Below are 10,284 nucleotides of genomic sequence, written 5' to 3'. Positions count from 1 at the left end.
CCACAGAACGTGTATGCAAGCGAAGGACACTGGCTGGGTTCCAGTTAAACTTTATTTACAAAACCGCGGGCCAGAGTTTGCTGACCACCGCCCAACCCCCTGCCGACTTCCTGAGTTATCTGAGAAAAGCAAGGTCAGAGCCTAGGGAACCTTCTGGAAGAAGTGTCCGTGGGAGCTGGACTGTGTGAAGTTCAGCCAGTGCATGTGACATGAATGAGGTTTGGGGCTGGCTGGAGTGAGTGTGCTCAGGGAGTGGAGAGGCTTGATGTGATTGGCCCAGAGGGTTGGGATCCCCACTCTGAGCTAGAAGGAGGACATGCTCCGCCCCGCAAATCCCCGCTCCAGTTTGTTGCCACTTCTAAATTACAGGGCAGAAGCCTCAGGCTCCGCAGAGCACCTTGACCATGGTCCTGTGCAGCTCACGGGGGCAGAGGCAGAAGCCCCCACAGTCCGTGTAGCCCCCTGGGATCGTCAACAAGGCTCTGGCTCCATGGGAGCTTTCTTGTATTTAGTGAATAAAATCAGAAGCTACGGCCCTTTAGAGAAGCAGGCTGTAGAAAGGACAGAAAGCCATGGTCTGCAGGAAAGGAGCTCCCAGATGGGCTCCTTCAGATGGGCCTCCTTTTGTCATAAAGAACACTCCGCTCTCCCTGTGTGCCCAGCCCTGTGCCCCGCTGTACCCCCAGTACAGTGCGGCGACAAGGACTTTGTGACAACACTCCCAGGTAGCATGGGGGTGGTGCCTGGCATGCATTCCGGTATTTCTGCGCGGTGAGCAGAGCTTGCCCAGATCCGAGCGTCTGCAAAGTGCGGGGCTCCCCCACTCCCTGGTGCCGGGGTGGCTCAGGCCTCACAGACGTGCGGCCCGATCTCCGTGGTCCAAGGGCTATGTGGAACTCCGCAGTTGGGAGCTCTTCAGCAGCGCTTTTGTTCCTCCCGTACTGAGCTCACCGGAGCCTTCAGAGCTCAGCAAAACCTGTGGCAGGGAGAGTCTCAGGGGCTCCTCCCCTCCTGCCCAGTGCCCTGCTTTTGACAACTCGGGCACTTTAGCAAAGGCCCCAAGATTTTGCCTTGAGGATGTCCTGAGTCCCTGTGTGAACTTCACCAGGATGCCTCTGAAGCCCCAAGGCTGCGTGTCCTCTTCAAGGGCACAGCCAGACCATCGCTGAGCCAGCGACGGCACTCAGACTTATGGCTCACGGCCCTCGGCTCTATGGCCAGCTGCACACCCTCTTCCTTGAAACAGCTTTGAAGTGTATCCAGGTCAGGCCCATGGCCAGAGAGGTCAGCTGGGGACTCTTCAAGGGGCTGGGTTGGGTTGGTGGGTGTAGCCTTTAGGTTAGGGTCCCCACCCCCACCTTTGAGGTACAGCTTGCCCTGTGGCATCTCCCACGAAATGGGGGAGTGTGGCCCCCTCCTAGGCCAGCTTGTTTCTTCCTACTTGGTCACCTCACTACCTGTCTTGCAGGCTTTGCCGTGGCCCAGTGCATAAACCAGCACAGCTCGCCATCCCTGTCCTCGCCGTCTGCCAGCGGGAGCCCCAGCGGCAGCGGGAGCACCAGTCACTGTGAATCCGCGGGCACCAGCTCATCATCTACGCCTTCCGCCACCCAGAGCCCGTCAGGTATTGGCTGCGTGACGTGGTGCGGGGGGGACCGGGGAACTCTGTGACCCCTCCGTGCTGAGACCGCTGACCCCCAGCTCCTCCTTGCCTCCGTGTTTGGGGCCACCGCCGTTCAGGGTTGTGCGTTCGTTGTGATGTGACGTTGCCCACAGGCTGGCTGGTTTAGCTCCCAGCGGGGAGGAGTCACTCCTTTTGCAGGCTGGCCTTCCCTGACCGCAGGGCTGGAGGGGATGGACGGCTGCTGAGCCTGCATCTGCCCCATTATCACCTCCACGAGGAGGGGTCTCCCAGACCGGATTGTTTGAACCCGGCAAAAGAATTGCGTCCCTGCTAATTTGTTCTTTCCTTCATAACATGCCAGTTTTGTCTGTAAATGTGTGGGGCAGTCCAGTCGTCTGTGACCAGGGTACACCTTTTGAGAGTCTGTCAGGATGTGCTAGAGTCCCGTCTCGCCTTCCTGGAGCTCAGACGAGGGCAGGCGTTGCACAGACAGACCCCGTGAGCAGGGTGGCTACGGTGAGCCCAGGGGGCGCCCCCTGTGTTCTCAGCCACCATGAGCCCCTCACGCGTGAGCGCCTCACTGTGCCAGGTGAGATCCCAGGGGCAAGGCACCAGGCTTTTTCCTGAACCCCTTGGCCGCATAATGCAGCCAGAGGAGCAGGGCCCAAGCAGAGATGCTGGGGATGGGCTTGGGGTGCATGAAGCTTCACGCCCCAGCAGCACAACCATGGGTCCAGAGGGCCCCGGGCGGCTCTAGAGATTTGGGAGGCCCTCAGGGACTTGGTCTGCACCTTCATTTGGGGACCCTCGGTGTCCTTCGCTGTCCCTTCAAGGTCCCATCCAGAGCTCTCACCTATCCTGTTTCAGGGGCACCTGCCCAAACTCTTGTTAGGTGGCGTATTGGGGGGTCATGATAAAAGCCACATGCCAGGGCATGAGCCCTGGCAGCTCCTGTTCCCTCAACACTGGAGCCCAAGATCTTGCGCGCGCCTCTCCGGGGTCGTCAGCTTCCGCATTCCCCAGCGAAGGGTTAACCCCGCGTGGACTCGCCTGCTGCCTGCAGCCCCCCTCCCGCCAGCATCCATTACATCGACGCCCAGGCAGCAGGGTCACCCTCTCTCTACCTCACTTAGACCCTCTTCCACTCAGCACCTGCTCCCCCCGACCCTCTCCCCGCCCCAGCTTGGGGGAGGTGGCCGCCTTGTCTGAGCTGTTTCTGAGCCTGATCTGAGGGTGGCCGCGGGTGTTGCCGCCGGTCCCAGGCCCACAGCGGGACATTCAGATGGAGCTTTGTCCAGAAGCCGGGAGCAGCCCTCCACCTTCCTCTGCTGCCTGATCTCACGCTGGCTCTGGGAACAGAAGGGCAGGGCTATGTATTCGTGTGCTTGTGTGTGCACCCACGTGCTGCCTGCATGTGTACACTTCTGCGTCTGTGTCGTGTGCACGCCAACACACTTAGACTTACAAATGCATTTTGGGTGAAGGTGTCTTCCCGGTGGAGCTATGTATGCCTTTCTTTCATGTTGAAGAAGGCACAGACAACAGCTTAGCAAACATCTGAGCCGTATACTTCTTTGCCTAAAACTGAAACCAGCCAAGACCCACAATCGTCAAAATCAGGTCTGTGTTTGCAGATATTCACCTGAGTGGCTTCGGCTCTGCACCTTCCCCCAGAGGCTCAGGGTCCCCAGGAGGCAAGTTTCTTTTCTCTTGGTCTCCCTCAGCCCCTCCATCCCTACCCCCACCATCCCCCACACGGTGCCAGTGACCTGTCTTCTCATCTCAGAAATGCAGGGGCTGTCAGCCTGGCTGTCAGGTAGCCAGGCAGCTCCAGTCGATAAGTGATGGTCAGCCTCTCCTGGGTGTCTGCCCCCGTTCTGTGCGTCCCCGGTAAGCCTGCGGAGGCAAGTGTGCGAGTCCCCATTTTTTATGCTGCCTGACAGTAAAAGCCTGCGGCCCAGCCTGCCTGTCCGAATCTCTGCAGACACTGAAATAACTCACCCCTGACGAGGGGCCAGCCTGTCAGGCAGCCTGCACTTCACTCTTATCTGAGGACCCAGCTCTTAATCCCTTGAAAGAGCACCGGCACCCACGCAGTGTCCCTGTCACAGGGGCCCGGCAACGGGAGTCACAGGCTGGGGTGTCAGGCCTTGGGAGGGCTACCATTCACTTGGCCTCTCAATGGCCAACTTCCAGGCCAGGCTTCAGCCTCCTGGGTCCATCCAGAGCACAGCACATGAGGTTTCTGTGTTCCTCATAAGGGCAGGCGTCCGCAGGTGGTGCCGCCATGTGCCTGCTGTCTCCCCAGGCCGTGCTGGTCAGGAAGCTGAGGCTGGCAGGGAAGCAGGTTTTGTCAGGACGGGTGCCCTTCGGCCACTTGTCTGGTTTGATGTCAGCCCGGAGCAGTGGCTCGGTGTTCAGGTTTCTAATTGGCACAGGGTGGCCCTGTGCTGCCTTCTCACCGGACTTTCCACCCATGGGGCATGGCCACGGTCAGCCCGAGGTGGCATCGTGCGGGGCCAGCTGGGCAGCAGGACGGGCTGGGGCCTCTCCTCGCAGCCCACCCAGCCTGGACGGCAGAAGACAGCTGCGGCCCAGTCAAGGGGCCACTTGTCCTCCCAAGTGGTTTTGGAGGACACAGTGCTGAATCAGAGGCATTCCTATCCCTGAACTTCCAGAGCCTCTGAGTCCAGGAAGTTCCCAGTGGGGAGAGCAGCTGCCAGGCCCTTTGCAGCCAGAATTAGCTCCAGTGGCTTCTCTGCTCTCGAAGCCACACTTTGCACGGGCAGGTGTTTGGTTGGGGAAGCAGAGGAAGGATGCCATCCATCAGGGGATGAGACAGGCCCAGCTTTCCATGTCGCTGTGGTTTTGAAACCCGGAATTATCGAAAGGTATCCCTGAAAGCCAGGGGTGGGGCTTAGCACTCTTCTAGCCGTAGATGGGACCCACTACGCCCACTGCCCAGCCTTCTCCGTGTGCCCGTGCTGCGTGCTTTGTACCCGCTCCATCACGGCCAACAGTCATACCTCCCCAGAGTACCTCCTAATCCCCCCGTATGCCAGGCACTGTGCTCACGAACACTGGACAGACACCACGTCCCTGAGACTTTCCACCCTCCACCTCACACCATACCGCTGAAAACACGGGGGCTTGGAAAGATCCCATGGCTTGGCCATGACAGTGCAGCTAGGAAACGGAGGAGCCCCCACACGGGCCCCAGCCTTGGCGACTCCAGAACCCATGGTTCCCCTTCTGAAGTCACTCCACAGAATATCCATGAGGTTCCTAAGTCTGTCTCAGGTGCCTCCGTGGGGCACTGCTGAGCCCTGGGCCTCGGGTTCAGATCTCCGTTGGGGGCAGCCCACGAAGTACATGCATTTCTCCTTCCAGTGTGCCTGGTTGCTCTAGAAACCACGTGAAAAGCCAAGCCCATTCACAGAGACCCTGGCTACTGTTCAGCCGCAGTCAACCAAGGCTGGGCTGTGTGGCCCCTGTGGGGGGAGCTTGCTAGCCCCCAAAGTCAGCAACACAGTGGACCCCAGATGGTCCTGTCTCCTCTGCCAGCCCGAATGGGTTCATCCCCGATGAGGGCGTCAAACTCTTTAGATACTTGGCTGTTTTCCACCCCCACCCTCTGTCCAGCCCAGGGGACCTCAAGTTCTCTGCCTGGCTTTGCAAGAGGCCCTTGTGTATCCCAAATACAGATTTTCTCAGCTGCCCACGGGACCTTGAGTCTGAGTGACTCAGGTTTTGTGGATGTCAGACCTGATCTCACTAGGGTCCCTCCAATGGTGGCCCTCGCGTCCGGCCTCTCTCTGCATCTCAGCTCTGCCGACCTTGGGACCCTACCTCCACTGCATTAACTTTTTCTAACCAAATAGGTTTTTGTTGAGTTCCTGCTGTGTGTGGCACTGGGGACAGAGGGTAACAAAGGACCGCAGTCTGGCAGGGGAGGCCAGTGTCCCCCAAATGACCGCACGTAAGTGTCCAAAGGCTGAGGGTTAATGAGGACAGAGGTCTGTGAGGAGGGTGGCCTTGGGTCTCACAGCCCCCCCCAGGCTGAGCCCAGCAGCTGGCAAGAGACAAGTAGGTTCCTTTTCCCTCTCTCCCTGGGGTCTACCTATAAGTCCTGCCCCTCCAGATACAGACCCCAAGGAGCGGCCTGTTTTTGAGGAACACCACATGTGCCCATGGTGGCCGAGGCCTGTGGCCCAGCACTGGCAGAGGGCCCCTCACCGCAGGGGAAAGGGACCCACCCAGAGGGTCACTGGTTTGCCCTCTGTGCTGGGAGCACCTGCTTCTGAGTCTCCTCCACGTGCGAGGGACAGTGTGGATGCTTGTGAGTGACTTTTTTTACAAGTGCTAGACCTCAAATCAGGGCCAAGAAACCCACTCCCCCCCCCCCCCCGGCTGAAGGAAACGTCACAACTGAATTCCCTGGTAACCAGAGAAACCAGTTAGAAGGAGTTGGGAGCAAGGGTATTTTATTTTCATTGTTAGTTATTTACCTCTTAAGGCTGTGCCGAGGGAATTATTGTCCAATTTTAACAGCCAGCGTGCGAGTTGACCTGTTCCCCTTGTCCTTTATAGAAAGTTCAGTGAGACCCCCAAGCCTTCATGGGGAGAGCCGGTGCCCTGGGCAGCATCCTAGGACCTGGAGTCTTGTTGCCCACTCGTCTAGCACTGCCGGCCTGATAGGCCTGGGCTTGCTCCCCACGGAGAAAATTACAGGGTTGGAATTAGCAGGGTTTTTTCCCTTAAACACTTGATGGTTTTGAGAAGCTGAAATTGCAGAGAACATACGGCGGGAAAGAGAAAATAGACCCAATTTAGAACCAAATGTAAGGCTGGTAGGAGTACTTCAGAAAAACTTTCTGGGTTACAGCCATAACATAGACACGCACACACACACACGTGCACGCTCACACACACCCAGTGCACACACTCACACACGTATGCCCTGCGTGGGGCTCAGATAAGAGAACTCCTCAGTATAGAGCTCTGTGACCGGGTCTGTTGTGTCTCACACGTGTCCTGGGTAAGCTGCTTCGAGGAAGAAAGACAATCATTTGTTAAAAAATGAAGTCAGCCTGAAATCCAGCCTGCTCTTTCCGTCACCTGTTTTTAAGGCCCATGGAATTATGAGCACTTTGACCTTCCCCCAGGGTTTTATAGGAAAAAGGAAGGGTTTGGCTCCTGGAGGCCCAGTGGCAAGCCCTGGCAGGGGTGGTGTCCTGCTCTCCCCATCCTCACCTGCTCCCTGGGCTGTCTGAACACAGGACCTTCACGCCAGCACTCGGTCCCTTTCAGGCCCAATGGGAGCCAGACAGCCCAAGATTGACCCACATGTCACCGAACTCGGTTACCAGTCAGGCGGGACTCTAAGGACAGAAACCCTGAGCAAGGCATGTTCTTTTCTCCCCAGTTTTCTCCATGGCATTAATTTTTTTATTGCGGTAGAATACACATACCATACAATGTACCATTTTAACAACTTTGAAGCATATAGCCCCACGCGTCATTAGATATATTTGCGTTCTGTTCTGTGGCATTAATTTTCAGCTTTGCTCGAGTCCCGAAGTTGTGCCCGAGATTATGGTTCCTTCCTTCCCAGGAAGATGCTCCTAACATTTTTGTTTCAGCGGATTAGGACCCATCCTTGGCCGCTCAGCACCTGGTCCCAGACCTTCCTGCTGTGGCTTGGTCTTGCTCTCCAAAGGTTCAGACCAGCAGTGTCTTCTGGAGAGCGGCGCCCCGCAGCTGGGGAAGGGTCTGAGCTGTGCTGTTGGCTTTAGTGTGGTGACGTCAGGAACCACAGCCCTCATCCCTCAAGGGTCAGAAATGTGCTTGTTTCACTAGCCGGCTTGGCTCCCGTCCCCCAACCACACAGCCTTCCCTCCTCAGACGGTCCCGGGGATGCAGGGCCTTCGTCCTCACCGCTGGTTCGTGTGTGGATCTGACCAGCAGTTCTCTTCTTCTGTGCCTGGAGGTTTCTCACCGACGGACACCCCGTGTTGCTGATGACTCCCAGTCTTTCCTTTCCAACAGGACTTAACCTTTGCTGTCTTTACCCCCCACTGAGCCCTACGCATGAGCACACGGTCGGGTGCCCAGCTGTCGTGACAGCACCTCATCCTGGTGGGGCCGAATGGGGGCTTCACCTGATCGGGGGCCGTGCCCCCCCCAGGCGGTCCTGAGCACCCGCCCGGCCCCGCCACGCTCCCCTCGCGCTCTCGTCCGTGCTTGGCGTCCGTCACTGCTCTGTGCCCCTCTCCGTGTCACCTTTCTCTGTCCCGTTGTTAAAGGCTTTCTATGACCTGTCGCTGTGTTTCCCTCTAGTCAGGAGTGGCAGGAAAGGACGCCGGCGAGTGTTCAGCCTGTCGGAGGCCGACAGTCACGGCGGCCACTGGGTTTAGTGCTTCGAACGGCAGCTGTCACGGCAACTCTCGCAGGCAACTCAGGCAGGTCTCATCTGTTAGCCTGCACGGCCCACATGCCCCGCCGCGGCCTTCCAGGGTGGCGGGCCCTGCACCGCGAGCTGGGCCTCGCTGGGCCTTGCTGGGCCTCGGGGGACCGCGGCTGTGCCACCCCCTCCCGAGCGGCCATCTCCACAACTTCCCCGGAGCCTGTTCTTCCGTTCCCATCTGGCCTCACCTGGGCTGGGGACTGGATCCCTGGCCCTCAAGCCTCGGGCAGCCTGGAAACGCTGTCCTTCTCCGTGGACTACCCAGCTGGTGGGGTTCTCCAGCCCAGTCCCCGCAGGGGCCCCTGGGTTAGGCCACGAGGGTTGAGCAGTAGAATTTGCAAAAAAACAACCAAGTCAACTAGGTTCGCTTTTTCTTTTCCCTACCCCCCCTCCCCCAGCCCTGCTCAAAGCTCAGTAGTAGATTCAGTCCCGCCTCAGCCAGGGGCCAAAGCCATTTCCCCGCACAGGCACTGGAGGGTGGATGCCATCATCCCCCATACTTACATGCAGTGCTCCAGGTGGCCGCTGACCCGAGCCAGCTCCCTGCGCAGGGCCCTTTATTGCTGCCTGCCCCCCACCTTCCCTCCCACCTTCCCCACCTTCCCTTTAGGGTTTCCCATGCGGGCCTCCCACTTGCCAGTCAGGAGACGTTTGCCTTCTTTTGCGTTTAAAAGCTGCTTCCTCTGAGCTCTGCCCTCCATCCTGCTATGCTCTGCTGCCCCTTACACACACACACACACACACTCTCTCTCTCTCTCTCTCTCTCTCTCTCTCTCTCTCCCGCTCAGTCCCACTCTCCCAGCCTGAGCACAGCAGCCCCAAAGTTTTCCTGGAAACCGTCACTCTGCAAGGGCCAGCTGAGCCCCTCCTCAAAGCTGGAGATCAGCTTCTGGCGGGTGCTGGCCAGGGATGGGGGGACCCGCTGTCTTGGTGTCGGCTACAAGCAGAGCGGCGGGGGGCCACGCGTCTCTCACGGAACCCTGGATGTCCAGGACTTCCCGCTCAGGCCTCCACTCTTCTCCCTGGCTCCTGGCCGGGAAACCAGAATGTTCTCCACATTTCTCATTTTCAGGGCCAGGCCCCTATTTGTGGCCTTCGAGCCGAAAACACCAGCAGGCAGGCAAAACCAAGGGCTCAGCCCTGGACGAGAACACGTGTCTTCGTTGGGTCATTTTCCCCTGGTGTAAAAGATCTTTTTCATTCCCCTTGGAAGGGATACATTTGTAGATCACATTCAGGAAGCAATTCTTAGTTTTAAAAAGAAGTGTTGTGGGTGATGGGTGAGAGCTTATTTTTTTCCTATAAAATTTGAAAAAGGCTTTTTTTAAGGAAAAAACCCAACCCTTTTAATAAAAATTGTTGGTTCTTTTCTTAAAGGAGAAACCAATTTTGGGTGTGTGTAATATCGTTTGTTGGTTTATTGGTTTTTAAATATATTTGATGGCAAATTTCTCATATCCTTGATTATGCTTATCACCAAAAACCCCGTTTGGGATCAGGGAAAGAGATTTGCCAGCTTTTTTGAATATCTGCATGCAAATGAACAAAGACGGAACTCTTAGAAGAAGTTTCAAGAGAACGTGAAGGAAATGCTTGGCAGCTCTGTCTCCAGATGGCCCAAAAGTGCCATTTGGAGAATTAGTCATTTCTGAACTGCCTTGTCAGCAGTGGAGCTTACATGCGAATCCATAGGTACGTTGGGCCATAGCCACGCCCACCCTCACTGGAAGCCAGGGGAGGCGGCCAGAGCAGGTGAGCCCACAGGGGAACCAGGCAGCAGGTAGATCACGTGGGGCTCCATCGAAAGCAAGCCTGCGCGTGCAAGGCAGCCCGTGCCACAAGGGTGTCCTTGCTGAATGGAGCGAATTCAGTGAGCTTCAGAGAAACCAGAATGCACATGGAGTGTTTATTCAGCGTTTCTGGGCTCAGCTCACACCCTGAATCACAATTTCCACTAGTGCTCACCGCCACCCCACCCCCAGAGCGAGGACAGACCCACAGCCCCGTGCAGTGCAGTGATTTTCTCTGGGCCTTCTTTGTCTTTTAAAAATATACATAATAATAATAGACGGAAGGAAAACAAAAAGGCCTTAGGAAGGAATTATCTGGGATCTTTGAGAGCTTGTCTTGTCCAGGAGCCTTGGGGAAAGAAACGCCGCCGTACTCTCTGGGAAACTCAGTCTGTTGCTTGTGC

The 10,284-nt window shown here is 57.0% G+C and overlaps 1 protein-coding gene across 6 annotated transcripts in view; it reads left to right on the top strand.

Annotated features, from left to right (window-relative positions):
* CLEC16A (C-type lectin domain containing 16A) overlaps nucleotides 1–10,284 on the top strand; it is a 201,455-nt gene that overhangs the window by 186,395 nt on the left and 4,776 nt on the right. For 4 of the 6 annotated variants that reach the window (XR_006777240.2, XM_045784362.2, XM_045784363.2 and 1 more), the window contains one exon: nucleotides 1,469–1,624. Coding sequence is in view for 4 of the 6 variants with exons in the window: in XM_045784362.2 (XP_045640318.2) it covers nucleotides 1,469–1,624 (156 nt within the window). In the remaining 2 variants the exon portion in view is untranslated. Of the gene's footprint in view, nucleotides 1–1,468; nucleotides 1,625–7,963; nucleotides 8,086–10,284 lie in introns of those variants that run through there. The other 2 variants (XR_006777241.2, XM_045784364.2) reach the window with 1 other exon arrangement.

This window comes from Ursus americanus, chromosome 2 (assembly GCF_024610735.1).
Source record: "Ursus americanus isolate L20-20 chromosome 2, mUrsAme1.1.p, whole genome shotgun sequence".
Taxonomy (NCBI): domain Eukaryota; kingdom Metazoa; phylum Chordata; class Mammalia; order Carnivora; family Ursidae; genus Ursus; species Ursus americanus.
Note: the sequence above shows the minus strand (reverse complement) of the source record. Positions and strands in the feature narration are given on the sequence as shown.